General features: G+C 35.2%; 1 protein-coding gene across 18 annotated transcripts in view; it reads right to left on the bottom strand.

The window, feature by feature from the left end:
• Window positions 1-20,193, bottom strand: part of KIF1A (kinesin family member 1A) — a gene marked incomplete at its 5' end in the record, with an annotated part of 86,380 nt that overhangs the window by 38,024 nt on the left and 28,163 nt on the right. For 8 of the 18 annotated variants that reach the window (XM_083363496.1, XM_083363497.1, XM_083363498.1 and 5 more), the window contains 17 exons: window positions 733-911; window positions 1,263-1,411; window positions 2,834-2,927; window positions 4,683-4,755; window positions 5,022-5,202; window positions 5,684-5,767; window positions 6,366-6,472; window positions 7,570-7,649; window positions 8,347-8,422; window positions 9,016-9,095; window positions 10,341-10,474; window positions 15,128-15,270; window positions 16,096-16,174; window positions 16,553-16,628; window positions 17,700-17,717; window positions 18,942-19,007; window positions 19,877-19,954. In XM_083363496.1, coding sequence (XP_083219622.1) covers window positions 733-911; window positions 1,263-1,411; window positions 2,834-2,927; window positions 4,683-4,755; window positions 5,022-5,202; window positions 5,684-5,767; window positions 6,366-6,472; window positions 7,570-7,649; window positions 8,347-8,422; window positions 9,016-9,095; window positions 10,341-10,474; window positions 15,128-15,270; window positions 16,096-16,174; window positions 16,553-16,628; window positions 17,700-17,717; window positions 18,942-19,007; window positions 19,877-19,954 — 1,697 coding nt within the window. Of the gene's footprint in view, window positions 1-732; window positions 912-1,262; window positions 1,412-2,833; window positions 2,928-4,682; window positions 4,756-5,021; window positions 5,203-5,683; window positions 5,768-6,365; window positions 6,473-7,569; window positions 7,650-8,346; window positions 8,423-9,015; window positions 9,096-10,340; window positions 10,553-13,873; window positions 13,901-15,127; window positions 15,271-16,095; window positions 16,175-16,552; window positions 16,629-17,699; window positions 17,718-18,941; window positions 19,008-19,876; window positions 19,955-20,193 lie in introns of all 18 variants that reach the window. The other 10 variants (XM_083363485.1, XM_083363499.1, XM_083363500.1 and 7 more) reach the window with 3 other exon arrangements.

Below are 20,193 nucleotides of genomic sequence, written 5' to 3'. Positions count from 1 at the left end.
AACTGTAGCCATTGAAGTCATAGCTATTCACAGATATATAACTTTGGTATGCTTAAAAATAAAATGCCCATATCCAGGGAAATGAATTATAGCAGAGAAGGGAATTAACAGCAGGAAAGGAAACCATAATTATTTTGGCATGCATAGAAATCAGAGTTCAGTCCATGTGATGAACCTATCAAGATAAGGAGACCTTGTGGCACAGTGGTTAGAATGCAATATTGCAGGCAAACTCTGCCCAAGTGTGGCATTCAATCCTGAGCCTTTCAACCTTCCGAGATCAGTAAAATGACCACCCAGTGAGCTGTAAAACACTATGGGGCAGTATATAAGTCTAAGTGCTATTGCTATTTCTATAAGTAAAAAGGAGCATGTGAAATCTCCACCACAGACCAAATAGTATTATGAATTAACATGGCCATCTTGCACCAAAGACTGGGTAATTCTGCAGACTTACATATTATGTAATATAATTCTGTTTACCACATTCAACCCTCTCAACCCAAATCACTGTCCACTGAAGTGGCTGTTTTAACAGGCAGTCACATAATTTAGCCTGGCAATTTAACTCATGTTCCTTTCACTTATAAACTCCTTTTGTATTTTAAAATAAGTTAATTCATTATGCTTCCAGGTAAGAATATCATGCAATTTCCCCCCCCCCCTACATGATTAAAAATCACCTCCTTTAGCCAGTTAGTAGCCATCTTGGCTTTAAAAATTTACACCTACCTGAGTTTATCCAGAGTCCAATAATGGGTTGCTCCATTTTTCTGGTCCTGCACTTCTACTGCCACAATGGTCCTTGGAAAAGGACGTTTCTCCCGGTCTTTGGCAGCATCTGGAGGAAGCAGGTCTGGAGGCAGAGGTGAGTATAAGGTGTCTGTGAGGAGTACGAACTGAAACTGAACCTGGAAATGAAATATAAATGTTGCTGGCTAGTATTGTCACAAAGTCACAAAGGCAACCACATTTTTAAAAGTTCTGTATTTTACAGAAAAAATGGGACTTAAATTTAGCAAAAGGGTTTTTTTTGGGGGGGGGGCTTTCCCATTATTGAAGCCCTACCACCTGATGTTATTAGATGATGGGGTGGGAACAATCCCATCACTTGGACCAAATTTATTTTCCAAACTGTTTTGTAACACCCACTTAGGATAAAGGAAGGAAGGAAGGAAGGAAGGAAGGAAGGAAGGAAGGAAGGAAGGAAGGAAGGAAGGAAGGAAGGAAGGAAGGAAATATTTATTTTCTAAAAACTTCACCTTTTTCTTCAGTTCCACACTGATCGCATTGGCCTCCTTCAAGAAAATGGCATTGCCCCACAGTTGGTCTCGAAGAGATGTAAACTGATACCATTTCCACTTCCTAAAGGCCCAGAGAGCCAACTCAAACTCTCGCTCTGTCCACTGAACTGATGAGATAAACAAAACAAAACGAAATACCTCTGTAAAGTCAACTATTTGTTTTCAAATATTGCCTGATCAAGTATGTCCATATTGCCTGACCTCTCTCACAAGATAATATGAAACACGTGTATAGGTCAATTCATAGGTCAATTTCACAAGGTGATACATGAAGGGAGCCTTTCTCTTGTAAAAGTATACAGAATCAGAAGAAAGTCTGTCACAAGACACCTCAGCACAAAATGAATAAAAACAGGATATGGCAACGATAGTTGGGTTCCATTTTTGGAGGTGTTCAGGCAGAGGCTGAAGACTTCTCTGTTACAAATTTCATTTTGGATTCCTGCACTAAATTGGATTTGAAAGCATAAATAGCCCCTTCTAAATCAAGATTTCTATGAATTATTCACTGCTTGGTCAGTTTTCTAATGTAGAGCACAGCTCTTTAAAAATGTTTAAAATATTACAATTAACATTTTTAAAAGCCATGTTTATTAATTTATAACATTATATACAAATTAATTAGGAACCTATCTAGGTATATTTATTAATAGTGTATAAAATACTATATGCTTTTTAAAAAACCTAACTTATTATAGAAAAGGGCAAAGAAGAGAAAAGAAAAAAAGAAAGGAATAGAATAGAATTCTTAATTTAGCTTGGGGGAAAAAGAAAAAAGTAATAAATGAAAAATCTATGAAAAGACAGCCAAATTCCTTCTGTAATTTGAATAAAAAAATTGCTAAGACTGTAAAATGTAATTGTAAGAATGTAAATGATGATTCTTGAGCCCACAAAACCACATACGGTAAATAAAATTGTCCCATTTCAATACATGATTCAGTTTAACAAATAAATCCAGGGGTAACTTATCAATTTAGCAGAAGCTAGACTTTTCCTCTCTGTTGCTTCTCTGAAGAGTACCAAAGACTGCTTGTCCATTTACTGGGACATTTGCAGTTGAATACAATATTGTAGAGTCCTTGGTGCTTGGTTATTTGGTTGCAGAGAATTCATCACACAACTAGGGTAACATCATCAGTGCTAGTCAATGTGGGGTTTGTTCACATATACACCTACAACAGTTTCTCTGCTGCTATTGGTGTGAGTGTGGTTTTTCTCCTTGATAGTTCCTGATTAGACTATTGCTTAATGTTTGATATATCCTCTTGTGTTAATCCCTGCTTATCTGGCTGTTGGCTGTTGGAATATATCCTGGTCTTTTTTGTTCCCTTCTTAGCTTTTTGTGGTCAACACTGATGATGTTACCTAGTTGGGTAATGAAAAGTCTGCAAGGAAACAACCCAGCTCAGAGAATACCAAAGACTCCACAGTTCAATCCTGAGCTATATATAGTCTCTTTTATTGAATACAATATTGTTTTATAAGAAGCTACCTCTAGCAGTTTTTTTTATTTCCTAGAAGCTCACCTTCGTCCTCAGGTTCCTCCTCTTCCTCATTGGCCTCAGTGTAGTATCTTGAGTCCATTTGCTTCTGTAAAGCCTCTAATTTACTCTCATAATCCTAAAATGACAAGAGGAAAAAAGCCAAGAATTTATTGTGTTCTGACACTTCCAGTGAGATAAGGCATCCCTGAAGAAGCAGGGATGATATTACAGGGGAAATCAGTGGCCAGAAGATAAAGCCTGGCCAGCAAAATCTCTTTGGAGAAAGGAGAGATCATGAGATCACCCACATGTATTTTGAACACCAGCTCATCCCAAGTAAACTACAGGAACTGAGATTTTTGCAATCAGAGAGATGAACAGCTGGGAACTGAGGGATTCCAACTAAACTCATAGTTGTAATGTAGCCTATATCAGCATAAAGGTCAGCTAAGTCTCATTTCTTAATCATTTTGGAATTACTTTTTACTGCTTTTCAAATATTAAGAATCTTTGGAATGCCAGTTTTTATGGCATTTACTGGGTGTGGTTCCTTTGATCCTTAAAGAAAATAGTTTAAAGTACAGGTTTAAGGACTTAGAAAAATCATTTTTGAGTGAATAAATAGCAAAATGGTGATTAAAGTGTTGTTTTTAGAAAGTTATAAATGGACTAAGATTCCAGATAGCTTTGAAATTAATTATAAGAATCCTTCCTGTTGGAAATAAGCTTTACGAACTAGACATAAATTGATTTCAACATGAATTTAAAAATGGAACACTACAAGAATAATCTGGAAAAAGATGATATAGTGGATATACAAATGAAACTACATGATGTCTTAATAATTAAAAGGGACACACAAATAACAAGCCAGAAGAGTGATTTGAATTACTTTTCTAAATTAAATTTACAAAAGAAGCCTGTTAAAGAATTTTATGAGAAGAAACAAAAAAAGAAAACGAAATCAAGTTCTATGACATTATTTGAAAGGATTAAACATCAAGATTGTTAAAAGTAAATGAAAATTATATAAAAGTGGTTTATTTGATCAATGTTAAAATAGATATTGTATGTTGCTACTTCTAGTAACCCTTAATGGACTTCTGTTGACTAGAACCGAATGACAAGATTTAAAATTTTGTGTCTAGATAAGGATGATATATGGGGAAAAATAGTGGTGTTACTAAAATTGTTCATATGTATGCTATTCTTTATACTAAGGAAGAAGTTACTTCTTTATATGTTTTTTCTTTTTCTTTACTATATTCTTATTTTTTATTTTTCTATTTTTCTTTCTATTCTTTTTTCTTTTCTGCACTTTCTATTTTTTCTTTTTATTATTTTATTTCTTTTAGTTTGCATTAGTTTTTATCTTTCTAATGTAGCATTTAATAAAATTATTGCAAAAAAAGAAAGAAAAGAATTTACTGTGTTCTCTTCATTTACTGTAGTTTGAATGCCTGTAAAACTGAGAAATGAAGCTATTCCAAATAATAAATTCTTTAATAATTGGCTTTTCAATTTAATGAATTATAGAACTCAATGTTAAACAGCTTTGTGAGAGCCTGGTGACTTTGTTGTTTGATAAACATGACTGGTGAAACTAAGTTTATCAGAAATATCATGACAAGACATATGACATATTCTAGACATTATTCCTTTTGCAAATAACTAGGAAAGACTAGACAAATCAGTCTACTTTTAGTCCATCCTAGGCTCATATATTTCATCATAATTTATTAAATTTCTGCAAAATTTCTGCAAAAATGCACAAACATTTGCATGTACATACCATTATGCACATGATTTTGAACTGTATTTTGAACACAATTGTTACGATAAGACATACATCCTAAATTTCAGGAAACTGCATAATCAAATGAATCCTTACAAGTCTTTGTTGTTCCAGAAGGTAATTAGCCTCTTCTCTTTCCTTTCGGTATTGATCTTCCAATTCCTGAAGCCTAGAAATAGGAATGAAAAATTGACAGTACAGGACCAACAATCAGAGACAATGTCCATAGCCTTTCATTTTTGCCACTCATATATAAGCACAAAAAAAATGGGTTCCCTGATATGCAGAGCCTATCTGGACGTCTCAGACAGAGATCTTTCCCATTCCCTTCAGCCCTGTTCCTTGGATGTCTATTGTAAAGTGTTTGACCTACCATTTAGCCAGAACCTTTTAATTCTTGTTCATGAGTTGTTTCATAGTTTTATTCTTACTCACCTCTGTTCCATTTCCTGCTTCATATCAATGCCTTGTTTCTCTAGCAACTCCCTCTGGGCAAAAGCCCAATCCACTGGTTCAGCAGGAGTCTCTGCACAAGGTGTTCGTTCCCTCTCTTGCCGTGCCTGTTCCGGATGGTTAAATCGAAATACATGGCTTTTCCCCATGATGATGCGATTTCCTATAGAAAGGAGGAGGGGACATATTTAACAGGGGTGTACATGGGTTGTATTTTAAAATCTATCAAATCCAATACTAAGATGATACAATAACTCTGTTGCAGACCTCTGTCTCACATCTCTCATGCATATAAGATGCAAGTTATGCAACTTGACTGCAAATCATGGTCAAACACCAGTTTATTTAGGATAACACAGTTTTTCCTTCAAAAATAATTCTTATGAATCTGTCATGGTCTGGCAAGCAATCAATCTGTTGAAAGGCATTTGTTGAAGTACTTGGTCTTTATCAATGCTTTTTTTGTAAAAGAAAAAGGTGCCGGAACTCACACATGTCATACAACCCGCCTTGCCTACCCTACAAGGTTACATCCAAAAAAGGTGCCGGAACTCCGTTCTGAGCGTTCTATGAGAAAAAAAGCCCTGGTCTTTATACTAAGTATCTTAGTATGTTTAATGTGTTCTCTTAGAAAGTGAAACTACCTGATCTTAAGATGCTGGGTTCTGTTACTTTCTTTCCATTGACGTAAGTATCTGCACCCTCACAAGGTTCCAGGGTCACAACAGCTGTAAAAAAATACAAATGGAATTTAGAAAGTCAAAACTATTGAAGATGTTTTATGAAATATGTACATAATTATCCTCCAATGTGTGGTTAATAGCTATCTCCAACTCTAAAAAATATGAGGAAGTGAAGGATAATCATAGTAACTTAACCATGTTGTTTATGGGCCACATAGATCAGCTTCAAAATCTGGAAGTTGATACTCCTCACAATTATCACACGCAGATACCTTTCAGTCTCAAAAAGTTAGAATTAATGTGTACCAAGTGAAGCTGATAATTACTTACAGATTGAGTATTACTAAATATCTGTAGTACACACCTCCCTAGGCTGTGCATAAAACTGCTTCTTAATTTTTGAAAATTGCTTTCTTCCCTTAGTATATTTCCAAATATTTTATTCAAAATCATGTGTTATTCATTCTTTGGTTGATTTTACACACTCTGCTAAAATATTTAGATTACCATGACACATAAGCCCGATAAATTATGGTTATAACAACACTAAGTGTCTATATGGTGATCATGGCTTGCTCATGCACACCCCACTAGGCATAGGAAAGAACATCTGTAAATGTTGAGTTTTTCCATATAAGGATACCTTCACTGCCAGATTTAGTGTCACTTCGGAATATGCAATGCTCTTCTTTGATGAAGTGGCCACTAAGTACAATGTCCTGTCTCCTCTCACCATCTTCTCGACCAACCCTATTGAAGATAAATCTCAATTATTCAGGGACCAGTGATCCAAAACTGTAAGGCATTATCAATAGTTCATTCATTCCAAAGGGTCTGTGATGTACTCCTAAAAAGCAAGTAGAAAAGTTCAGGGAACATAAACAATTGTATAATATACTAGTTCTTATTTTACTGCATTACTAGATCAGTTTGCTTGTAGCCAAATTAAAAGCAATGATTATGACATGGGAAGTCCTGAATAACTGAACTGAATATCTCTTGGTGGTTATCTTCCTCTATAAGAATTTCCATGTCTATTAAGAATATGAAATTAGTGGTTGAAATTGTCGAAGATTTTACTTCTGCATTATATTACTATGTCAAGACCAGTTCTGTGGTTATGCCTACAGATATGTTGTTTCTCAGTCTCTCCAGTCTCCTATCAGTCTCCTAAATTTTTACATTAGGCACCATCATAGAGCATACAGAAACTCTACAATCAGTCATGGTAATCATCAGAAGTACTTGCAACTTTATGTGGCTTTTGCATCATATTTTATTTCATGTAACAGATTAACTACAGACTGGCTATTTCAGTTAAAAATACAGCTGCTTGCTCTCTTTTCATTGCCATTACTGTAGATAATCAATTGTTGCATACAGTTTCTTGTCTGCAATAATATTTCAACCTAGCCAAGCCATGTCTGTGAATCTTCTGCCAAATCAAGCTGAGGAGTTGATCTGTACCATGAAGTATCAGGAGATCTGTGATTAGCTGCCAGTTAGTTCAGGAAATCTGATAGTAAACTTGCTTTTTACCATAAAATTATCCAAAGATAGAAAACAGTAACTTAAAGCTTCTGAAGCCAATAAATATTCAAATCAAATAAATACCAAACTTAATCTAGGATATCACTTGTTAACAATCCTAGAGACACCGCTAAGTGATACAAAGCATCATGGGCTGGATCTTCTTCAAAGATTTTCAGGTAATTTTCAAAAAGCTAAGCCCAGTCTACAAAGTTCAGCAGAAAGGATAAAAAAGCAAAATGGTTATACAAAAAAATCTCACTGACTATCCTATCAAACTGCTCTGGCATAGTTTCTGTTGCTTCTAACTATGTTACCTGGTGATTCCATCTTTAATATAATACAGAAGGCACTCAGACATCAGTGGGTCCTCATTTAGGTTGACCAGATGTGGTGTCTACAAAAACAATAGAGAAGAGCAAACTTAGCCCTGCATCTCTGGCTAAGGACAGATGTAACCATATTTTTCTACCACATCCATTTCATTGGGAACAACATGGGTCATAGCACTAATCCTCTGGGTGTTATGAAAATAAGCCATCCCCTAACTTGTCACGTCAAGCTACATACTTTATTGAAGACAAAATACGCAACTGGTACTGAAAAAATAATCTAGAGAAACTAATATGACAAATTCCAATCCGGATCAAATACACCAAGCATTCAACCTCCTTCTTCCCACAGTCACAATTGTTTTCCTGTTTTTTCTTCCTTCTAAAGATCCATATAAAGATCTCAAGAAGCATGTGTTTAGGATTAGATTTAACTCTGCCCCTCAGCATGATCCCCTATGAATAGGATTTCACACAGTAACCCTTTTTTTAAAAAAGGAAGGAAATTATGTCACAGAGCTTGCCCCTCTCAACTGCTTAGTGCAGTTGACAGCAAAAAGGATAATCAAAATTTTGATTGGCTCAAGGGCTGCACAAATTTTGGCTGGCATGCTAAGTGTTACATTCCAAAAATGGGTGCAGCTACTTTATTTTTTCTTATTTGAATATTTTATTATATTTGTGATGAGTATCAGAGTTAAGCAGTTGGCAAATTTCAAAGTGCTTATGATCAATATCTAAAAACAATAAAAAGTATCCAACCTTTTTAGGAGAAAATACTCCCAAGGTACCACCATCTTCTCTCATAGCCACTCCCATTTCTGCCAGTAAAGCTTCTCTGAAAAAGAAAAAAAGATGAATTTTTGAAAAGTTTGCTAAAACTAGATAACATAGTAAGAGATAATTTAGAAATAAGAGCCAGCAAAATCAAGTAAGGCATTTTCTGAATTTTTGACATGCCAAGCCTGAAAAAGGTTTGCCATCATTGGTATCATTAGACTTCAACAATTCTCTCCAATGATTGACATGCTTTTAATTCATATAAGAAAACTAGTGTTTAAAGGAATCTCATCTTATAATTTCCCACTTACTACTCACCACAGCTAACTTACAGATCGAAACATCATTCATGTGATGAGTGTTCTAATTAGAATTTTAACAAGAAATCATTATGATATTGTGCCATCACATGGGATATTTCCTTGCCACAGTTATAAAGAGTGATGTGGATACCCTTCCTGAAATGATGTTGAACTGGAGAGTATTCCATTCCGCCCCACAAAAACTCTTTTGTTTTATAAAATAAATGCTTCATGTAACTCTTTCAGCCTTCAACTCTAACGGTAACAAAAGAAAAACATATGATGATGAGATAAAATGGCATTGTGGCATTAACAATGTTCTAGACTAAAATAGCTGCCTTATTCCTACCTTTCCATACGAATTGCTTCTGTTCTACGCAGTTTTTCTTCCCATGTTTCATTCAGCTCTGCAATTATCTTCTCCGTTTCCTACAGAATTCAAGTTAAATATGAGTGTTTCATGACTGTCATCTGACTGGATCAAAAATATTTTGCCTAAAATACATTAGGCAGATATCATGCTGTTATTCTACAAAGGCTTTGGCAATCTGATATTCTCCAGATGTCTTAGAACAGAGTTCTGTCAGGATGAGAATTCTAATTCCTCTACATCTTAATATCAGTAGGCTGTTGATATAACAATTGGAACAATATTATTATGGTGTTGCATTTCTATTGTATACAAATTCTAAATGAAGCCATGCATTTAGAAGGTCAAATCAGTTAAATAAACTAAGGCTATTTAAATCGTATGTATGTATTTAATTTATGAGCTACATATCTTCAAACCAACTCTGGGTGGCTCACAATATATAATCATAAAAACACAGCACAAAATAAAACAAGATGGGGGATCTAGGCATCAGCCCCAAATAATACACAAATATATTGAACAAAGGACTCCATCACTCATAACCTAGAACCTGGGAGTACAATCAGGTCTTCAACACTTTACAGCATGTCAATACATAAACAACTGGCAACAAGACTGTATTGATGTAAATCCTGTCAATAAAGTTAGATTTAGGAGGTTATGATTGGGTAAATATTATTTTAATTGTGATTGTAAATATGTTATATTTATATGTACATTAATTTTTAATGCTTTTGTGTAACGCTACTGCTTAATTTTTATGTAACTATATTTTTTTATTGTGATTGGACTATATAGAGGGCATTATAAATAATTTTTTGTTTGCTTACTTTATTTTCCCTTATAATCTCACAAAAGAATATATTGGAATAAAATAATTATTTATCGGATTCTTGCTAAAAATGGGAAAAAATCTGAAATCCCATTTATATCCCGCCCTTCTCCGAAGACTCAGGGCGGCTTACAATCTAAAGCACAAATCAATGTGCTTAAATGCTTATTTCTGGATTTAATGATTGAAAAAACATTGAATGAGTAGCTAATAGGATTATTATAATGTTAAGAAGGATAAAGGGACAATGAGTTTGTAATTGCTATAAAGAAGAATGGAAGTTGTTTCTTTTTTCCTCCTTTCTTTAACTGTACTTTTTAATTTTAAAAAGAATAAAGTAATTCAAATTATTATAATTGGAATAAATTTCATGGTGCAACCTAATAATACTTGTTTCTGGTCTTTTTTCTACCACATTCCCTCCATATTATTACAGGTCAAACATGGTCTTCTTCATAATGACTCTTACCTTAAGTCTTTCAATGGCTTCTTCACTACCCGGAGCAAACATGATGCGCTCATGTAGACTATTGACTGAGGCAGCTCGACTGGATAAAGCAGAGAGTGAGGAGGATGGGCTCATTCCTACCAAGGCATTGGTCACTGTGGAGAGATTGTCATTCCGTTGACTCATATCTGCCACTCTACGATTATCATTATTGTTCTCAAAGTCGGACATGTCTATGGGATTCAAGGAGGGAAAAGAAAAAGGAAAGAAACAAGAGAAGAAGAAGGAAGGAAAGGATAGAAAAAAGAATTGCAGTTGGGAAATAGCAACATGATGCAATGAGGAGAAAGATAGAAATTCAACACAGAGATATGCAGACAGTAATGTAGCTGGAAGGGACAGGGCTGGAACTTCACATTAGCTAGAGCGTTCACACTACGCCCTGTGCAACCTCACTTAAAACTAGTACCACAAACGTTGCTGATTACTGTGCTTTGGGGAAAATAGGCACAATTTATTTATTTATTTTTTAAAAAGAAACCCTCAGCTATCATTCCAGAGCCATCTTGCTAATAATATGCTAGGCAGGAAGACATCAGTGACCACGTCCACTAAGGACATGCAGGAGGTATCAAGATTCCATACCACCTGAATTATTTATTTGTAATCATTCATTCCAGTGCCATTTGAAAAGTGGAAAATATTGTTTCCATTTTTGAAGCATTGAGTTGAAAGGTGAAACTTAAAAATAAGGGGGGAAAAGAGGAAAAATGGGCCAATGGGAGTTCAGAAGATGATAATGACATTTCCGCTCAGAGTAGCAGTTAAGACATCAGGCTAGAAACTGGGAGACTCTGAGCTCTAGGCCCACCTTACTCACAAAGCTAGCTGGATAATTTTGAACTAGTCACTTTCTCTCAGCCCTAGGAAAGAGGTGATGGCAAATCATTTCTGGTGGTTAAAAACCTTGCCAAGAAAACTGCAGGGGCTTGTACAGGGAGTTTCTGAGAATTGGATGCAATTGAACAGAAGGAAAAAAACCACCTCATTTTCATGGCTATATTTGTTGTCCATTTGCATAAAGATGCTAAGAAAGGGTCTTGAACTGGACTAATTCAGAAATTTCTTGTAAATAAAGATGCTGAAGTAAGCAGAATTGCCATCTAATACAGGGATATTAATAAGAATATGTTATGTTTGTCACACAAGTTGCATGCTCTTACAGGAGCAAAATAGAGTTTCTCCTCTAACTCATCTCTAGAATGTTCTTCCTTCTGCAGGTTTAACTGAGAATAACAATATAATTTCAGCATCCAATTAACATTTAGTCATTTAAAACATTTTTATATCACTACTCATTAAAGACAATCTTTACAAATAGAAATGAAAACAAAAATAACTACGACTACAGTATTTTGGTCAACATTCTCAGACAAAAAAGAAAAATAATAAATTGCCTAATAGGATATTCCTTTTTTGAATGGTTCCAAAAATGTTTTTATTGTGCAGTTGTTTATTTCAAACATTAAATTTGATAAAGGTTCCAAACAATGTTGTTTTCTTTAATCTTGTTTTTTTAAAATATCTTTACATCTCTTCAGGATTTTAAAACCAATGCACAATATTCTGTTGACTGGTAATACAGTGAATTGCTTATTTAAGAGGATCCTCTAATATGTGCAAATCAGATTAAAATGCATGAAATCTTCAAAAACTGTAAGATGATGCCCCAAATTATGATACTTTTGATGTTCTGTTTCCTTATTTACACTTCTTAAACTGGATGGATGACGAAAATAGTGATATGCACTTTTCTTATAGTATCAGAATGGGCATCACATATTTGAGATATATGATGAAAAAGTTTTACAAGACAGAAATCTCATTTTATCAGTAAAAGGTAGTTTCCCTCAGATTATGCAGCTCCTAGTGGCATGGGTAATGTAAGTGCTGTTATTTTTTTCTCTAGAAATTGTTTTGACTTCCAGTCTACCCAAAGCCTATAATTCCCAGGTAGTCCTGCATCCAAATCCTCACTAAACCCTGATAGCTTTCAAATCAGCTAAGGTTAAGTAGGTGCTGCTGCCACCTGTTAAGTGTGTGTGTGTGTGTGTGTGTGTGTGTGTGTGTGTATGTGCATGGGAATGAATGAGTGCATATATGTGTGAGTGTATGTAGATAGATATATGATATAGATGAGAGAGAGATGAGAGAGAGATGATACATGATAGAAGATAGATTAGAGATAGATAGATAGATAGATAGATAGATAGATAGATAGATAGATAGATAGATGATAGACTCAGACTTTTCAGACAACCCTTTTTGTTCATCTAACCCATCTTGATGCACAGAGGGGCAAGACTGAAGAATAAAATAGATATCAATTTATTGGGAATGGATATAGGAAAACTTTAGATTTCTGACCAGGACTAATGGGTTAAAATAACAGATGCCCAGACAAGTGATAAGCATCTGCAAAATATAAAATTTCAATTTCATACATCATATATCTAATTTATATTTGATGTTATATTTGTTATCTTCAGCTATATTCAGCAGATTAAAGTGGGAAGGGGCAGATCCTATGTGGTTCCGCGGGGAAGATAGGCCTGGATGTGGGCAACTGGAAAGTTCTGTTTGCCGATTTGATCAGAGCGTAGGCTGAACTACTCAAAATAGAGGCAGAGGCTCCAGGCCTTCTAACATGCCAGCAAAAGCCAGATTGCTTTATCAAATGCAGTCAGCAACTGAACTACTCCCACAGCATTCCTACTAGGTACAACTGCTAGTAGAAGGGCCAAACAGGATCACTGGTAATACTTAAGCCAATAATGGCTAAAGCAGATATTTCAGTGCTTTGGGGCTGGGTGTTTCCTTTCCCCTAGCAGAACAAATTCATTTGATCCAGCTCCAGCAGAAGCAGCAGCAGAATAGCAGTAGCACAAGCAGGACACATAGATACAGCACAGAGAAAGGAATCTCAAGAGCAAACTCAAATGGAAACATTTCTGGAATCAAGGAGATGGAGCAGAGTTTATAGATCACCAGATAATGAAAAACAACCCGCCTAAAGTGGAAAGCTGCAGTGCCTCTATTCAAACACAACAGGGCCTGGAATATATTTAGATGTTAAATTGATTTTTTCTATGTATACAACAGGTCCAGAAAAAAAATCTCTCTAAAGCATGTTCCAGAAGGTCATGTGGGTGTCCTTGGACATTTTGAAGGAGAGAAATGACATTTTTGTGGAAGTATTTAGCATTCTAATACCAAACCCTAAAACTAAACAAATCAGTAACTTGCCACAGCTCTGTACAGCAGTTCCATGAATTGTTTGTATTTAGTACTATGGTTGGATTCATGTAAAAGCCCACCTCTGCCCTTTGGAGAAGGTATATATAAACCATTTCAACACCTGCCCTAAAAAGAAAAGGTTTTCTCAATATTTGCTATTGAATTCATTTCTCATGCTGTACTTCTGTTCCTTTGCTTTGACTGAGTTTATCAAAAGCATTGCAGCACACAAAATACCAGCCATGGGAAATACACACATTTAGGTCCTCCTGGAACAGGATTAGCTAAGAGAGATAGGAGAAGGGAGTGGGAAGACAAAGAAAATAAGAGTAGGTTTATCTTGTAGGAATAAAGAAACAGCACCTGAGGGCCTTTCTGCAAATCCAGAAACCTTGAGGCTTACTCCTAGGGTTTTACAACTAGCTCACTCTTTTTTATGTAGTACAGTCTCCTTTCCCCGATTTTATTTTACATGAAGAGATGTGTGATCCCATATTGTAAAGAGTTACCACATAAAGTGCAAGGAAACGAATGTGGATAATTGGTAAAAGAGGTAATAAGTTCATGAGAAGGGGAGGAAACAACTACACTCATTTCCAGTGATAACATGGCTATTATCCCATAAAGAGTCATGCCATTCATTTAGCTAATTTTCATGCCAGTTGATTTAGTTGGGATGAACACATCTTCTTAGCCATAAAAAGGATGTGCTTAAGAGTCATATGCAAAAATAAATCAATCCCACAACAAAATTTGGATCTCTTGGTATAACAAAGCAACAAGGTATTCAAGATGCTTATTGCCCCAGTAAGGAATTGACTGGAAAGGCCATGAGATGCATATCCTTCATTATCAAACAATTCCTTCCTTATTCACAGCTAAGGAAGTGCACAGTGCTGTAGACCAGACATGTCAAACTGCCGGCCTACAGACCGGATGTGTCATGCCAAAACAGCACCCACCCCATCGCCAGCAATGGGGAAAAAGTCCTGATACATTGCGCGACATCATGTGACATCGCGAGTTACACATGCCTGCTGTAGACTGTAAGGGAGAAACAATTTTCTGATTAGGATGTTGGAGGATTTAAATATTTCCTATCATTGATTACTAAATATTTTAAATAATGTTATATTACTATGGATGGATAATCATAATTGCTCAGAAGTAGAGATGTAGAGGGATAATGAAGATTATGATTAAAAGTCTGTGGTTATACACCACTGAACACTTGGTAAAACTTTCAAAATATCTTAGAATAACAAACTACTAGAATTCTTATTCAGCATGTCCTTTAGAATTGGGGTATATTAGCTTTATGAACCTTAACACAGTCACTATAACATGTGAAATTGTTATTGTCACTTCATGGTGAGCTAGTTGGCTTTGAGACTATGAACTGAAAGCAGGAACCATGTTGAGGTTGGATCTGCAACTTGAAGAAATAAACCAAGAAATACAAGATGTTGACACACAGGTCAGCCTTAGCCCAAACCAAATACTCAACATACTATCTATGATATCTCCCAGGCCTTGGGCATACAACAGGTCTCTCAGGCGAGCCACTTCATCTTTAAGTTCTCTGATCAGCTTGTTGTTGGGATCCTCATTAATGACAGCATTGCATCTGATTTGCTTAGCACGATCTGCATATCTGTGGGAAAAATATACATTCTAAACAAAGTAAGGTCTGCTGAAAATGCCATATAGAATGTGAAATACATAAGAGAATGTTAAGATTATCTCTTTTACCCAGGGATAGAAAACTAAGGTATTTCTCCTGAAATGCAGGAAATATTCTCGATCAATCAAGTAAACAAGTCACATCCTATACATATCAGTCAAAACTGGCCCATGGTTAAACGGTATTTCTTTCTCTCACCCATCTCTTCCATTCCCCAGTTAAAATCTGGATCAGAGAACACTGAGGACTTTAACACTAGCCTTTCAAGCTGCCAATATTTGTGTTTCTAAGCGTGAAAATAAAAAAACCCTCTTTTATAGAGAGACTATCCAGGCACTGGTTAGGAAAGCATACTTAGTCTCCCTTTTTCCTCAGTCTTTCAACTCGATCAGAACCTCAATCCAATTTGAGAGAGAAATTGTCCCCATGACACAACTTTTATCCCCTATGCACTGCCAAGCAATAGATAATAAAGCTGTTCTGGACCCTATTTATAGAATATACATTTTTGACATGCATAGGGGATAACATATATATGAAAGCACATTTTTCCTCCAAGAAAATTTCAAGAAAAAACAAGGATAATGCAATGAATTCAATTCTGTTTCACAAAGCTTAGTCTAGTTCAGGGGTAGGCAACCTCGGCTCCTTTATGACTCATGGACTTCAACTCCCAGCTATGCTGACTCAGGAATTCTGGGAGTTGAAGTCCATGAGTCATAAAAGAGCCGAAGTTGCCTACCCCTGGTCTAGTTCATAATTAAAAGAATAAGAAATCTTTTATAAAGCTTCTACCTTAAGGTGCTGAGAGTCTCATCGTAATTAATATCAGCAGGGCTGAGAGCAGCAACCATAGCAGTCCGGGAGTTACCACCTGCCCAGAAAACACACAACACAATGACTGATAAAATCTAAAATTAAATATCCACTTTCTGAGCTGTGTTCATCTTCTTTTTCTTCCTATGCATTGACTGTTCATTTATCCAGATCTCTCAAATTGAGAAGACTGAACATTCATCCCATATTTATGTGCAGGATATTGGCAAGTACTTTAAGGAATTGAAAACGTTACTATTAGAATTCAGATAACCCAACTACCTTCATCACTGGTAAAAAACAGGAGCTGAATAAAGAAAACCATAAAAGAAGGTTTCAAAACTCAAAAGCAGAAGACTTGGGAGATGCATTATTTAGACTTTGGCTGAGAAATAAGATAGAATTGTAGGTGATACGTTGAGAAAAAAAAACATACCTAGATTTTCTCGGAGCAGCCAAGTAAGTACTGAATCTCGATATGGAACAAAATCTGTCTTTTTTTTCTTCTTATTCTACAAGAAAGAGAGAATGCAACAATGAACTGATACTTCTAATGTCTGAATGAATCACAATTCTTTAACCCTAATACAAAGGAAGAAAAAGCAATCGACCTTTTAAAAATAGAATTAATTTCCTTCTCTAAACCCAACTATGTACATAACCCAAAAAACTTCCTTTTGTAATTTTCTAGAGAAAGAATATACGGTACATTCTAAGTCCCTATCATCTCATAACAATCATGAAAATACTTGAGATTTTCAGAGCTCAGGAAGCCTTGCATTCTATTTAGTATTATTCTCATAGGAACAAAACTAGTACAACTTACATAAGCTAGTTCATACTGAGTCTATGGTTATACACTGCTCTTCAAATATCAAATCTGACCCTTCAAAATAAATTTAGCCAGGCTAGAATTGTTATCACATAGCTACCAGTCATCACAAAAATGAATGAATTTTCTGTTTGGTAAAACCTGCAAATTTTCCCCATGATCTACTCCCAAAAGTCACATGAGAAACCAAAATAAACTCCTCAGAAATTTTCTTGTAATTATTTCTAACTGTGCATTAATAATAATCAATAATTTACCAGTAATACTGTTCTTTCTTGCCTTCATTGATAAATCCAGCTAGATCTCAAGCTGTCTAGTGTCTAAGCAAGTGTTTCTATTTCTTCTTCCATAATCAGAGGTTTGTTAATCTTCTCCAACTTTTATTAAACCCTTCAAATTGAGCTTTGGTTAGATTTTCTTCCTCAACATGTGTCTGCTTATAATCCCGCTATTCTATAATTTCAAGATTTTAATCTAAAAAATATCTGGAGGGCACCAGCCTGGGGAAGGTCATTTTGGGTGAGGGTACATCTAATGGTCAGATCATCATGCAGTAAAATTTAAAATACAAAATGACAGAATTGGGAAGCTATCTGCAAGGTGATGTGATTTTATAAGGGTCTTCTCTGTTGCAATATATAAACTTTTTAAAAAATCGTAACACCTCAAGTGAAATGTTTGGACATGGATAATTTCCAGATAAAACAGCTTCACTCAGGCCTATCATTACTTGCCCAACGTACATATTTACCTTATTTGGTCCTGAATCCTGAAAATAAAGCAAATACCAATTAGAATTTCATGGTTTTATGTTACCAAGGCAGATTTTAATAAGATTGGATCTGAAAACTAAACCGTGACTCTATATCAATTATATATCTCCTCCCAATGAAAACATATAACATAATCCAAACCAGTGTTCATTTTACTAATTTAGAGTAGTAGAGCAAAAGCAGACACAATTGAATCAAGAGACCAGAATCCATATCTTCATTCAGCCCCTGATTTTCTACATATCCTATTATCTGACATTGCTGTAATGCCATAATATCTTCCCTGCTCATTTGCAGAATAGACAAAATACAAAGATTATTCAGAGGGACAGAAGATATGCTAGAATGTTTGTCACAGAATAGTGGTTGGGTGTTCTCATCAGCAGCCTTCTTGTATTATTTGCATGAAGGGCTCCTGTTTAATTAAAAGAGGTTTGCTGTTCATCCTGATTTTGGTGCACTGAATTAAGTCTAAGAAAATAATTATCTGGACATGTGGAAGCACAGTTGCTGACCAACTGAAGGGATCTCACAAATATACCAGGTTCCTCCTTTAGATCTTCACCTAACATAGTGAAATTAGGGAACAAAGCAAAGGAAACAGGGTTGATGGCAGGGACAAAACATGTAGTCCCTTAGCCATTTAATACTGCAGAACATCTTCACACATATAAAGTGCATAAATAACAATAATACTATATCTATAATGTAAATAGATGTTTGTAATTATTTTTCCTTATTCACTGGCACATATATCAAGGTACTTTGAAATGTCTTAATTCTTTCTAAAGTAGTAAACCTGTGAATTCACGTCTATCGATGTCAATTTAAATCTTTAGGTGTTAAATTCATACAGTTGTATGTTCCTCCATAGGCAAAAATAGAAATTAATATAAGTGTCAAGACAGTGATATGTAACCTTCAAAACAGTCCTTGATTATTTTAATATTAATTCTCAGGATGGAGTCCTTAAATATTTTAATCTGAATTTTCAGACATTTACAACAAAAGAAGCTGGAATTCTGTATAAAGTTTCTTTTCCATTAGCAGATTAGTGATTTTTTAATTCAGGAGCAAAACTATATATGGCTTTTTTCCAGAAATCAAATGGTTGAGCCATACTTTTATTGAAGCATCTGTGAAATGAATTGGGAAAATAAAATTTTGTACTTTAGTTGTAAGAAAATGTTCTCCTCAGCTTATTTCAAAAGAACCCTTACCATCTCAGCTAGAGCAGAGATAACCTTTCCTAAGGTTGTTAGTGATTTATTGATGTTTGCTCCTTCCTGTGAAAATAAGGATATCCAATCAGTGTGGGATATTGAATTTTGATAAAAAAATTTGCACAAAAACATATTTAAGGTGCTGAATCACTAACTTGCCAGAATCACCAGGAATTAGAGTTATATTACACATTCAAGTATCTATTTATTCAAAGCTACTGGTGGATAACTTTGCCATTCTTTCTTATCATAAAAGAGCTACTACATATGTATGTATGCCAATCTAGGATGTCACTGAAGAGTTCTATCTTCTAACACCATAAAACCTTCAGATATTTTAGGATTGCAACCCAGAATTTCTAGCCAATATTGCTGGCTATGGATTCTAAAAACTGGATTCCCAGCACATCTGAAGGAATCAGGTTGGGGAAGACTGAGGCAAGCCAATCAAGTTTAGAAACTGTGTCCCAAACAGAAGATAATAGAATGTGTAAATACAGACAACATAAATGGTAGGTGAACAGAAATTGTTGTATGGAATTTTATCACAATTGGTTTGCTCTTCTCATAGTTCTGGCAAGTCTTTCATCATGCAGAACTCTTGCCTCATCCACATAATTATATAACAGGAAGGATGATCTTAGGCAATATTTTTTCACGCATAGCCTTCGCTTGTTTTCTGAGTGCTTCTTTCATTTTTATTTTCCTAACCATAGAAGGGCTAACAAACAACACTAAGAAGGAAAAAAATGTAAGAGCTACACAATATATTTTGATTTATAGTACTACAGGTTTTCTATCAGGATAAATCTATAGCTTTTCAAAGGATAATCTCATTCAACAGTTTTAAAACTTAATGTGCTAATTAATCCTTCCATAATCAAAGACATTTACATAAATATCTCCCTTAGTCCAGGTTCTTTTTTTCTTACCTTCAGTCTGGTGCCTTTTGCGCCAGTGGAGTCAGCCCGTTCACTTCCTGCAAGATCCACCAAGCTGATTTTGCTGACCTGAAATGAGCAAACAGATTAAATATTGCTTTATATCCACCACAGTATCTGCCTCTCAGATTATTCTCTAGCACTTGGGCATGATGGAGTATTTGATATTATTAAATGAAGTTTAACCATTGGGAAAAACAAAATATGAAAATTCAGAAAAGAGCCATCTCTGGGATGATCCCAGATTTTTCTAAATTGACTTAAATGAAGAAAAATTCGAGGCAATATATAAGAAAGCAGCAATGAAA

The sequence above is a fragment of the Vipera ursinii genome (assembly GCF_947247035.1).
Source record: "Vipera ursinii genome assembly, chromosome: 5".
Lineage (NCBI taxonomy): Eukaryota > Metazoa > Chordata > Lepidosauria > Squamata > Viperidae > Vipera > Vipera ursinii.
Note: the sequence above shows the minus strand (reverse complement) of the source record. Positions and strands in the feature narration are given on the sequence as shown.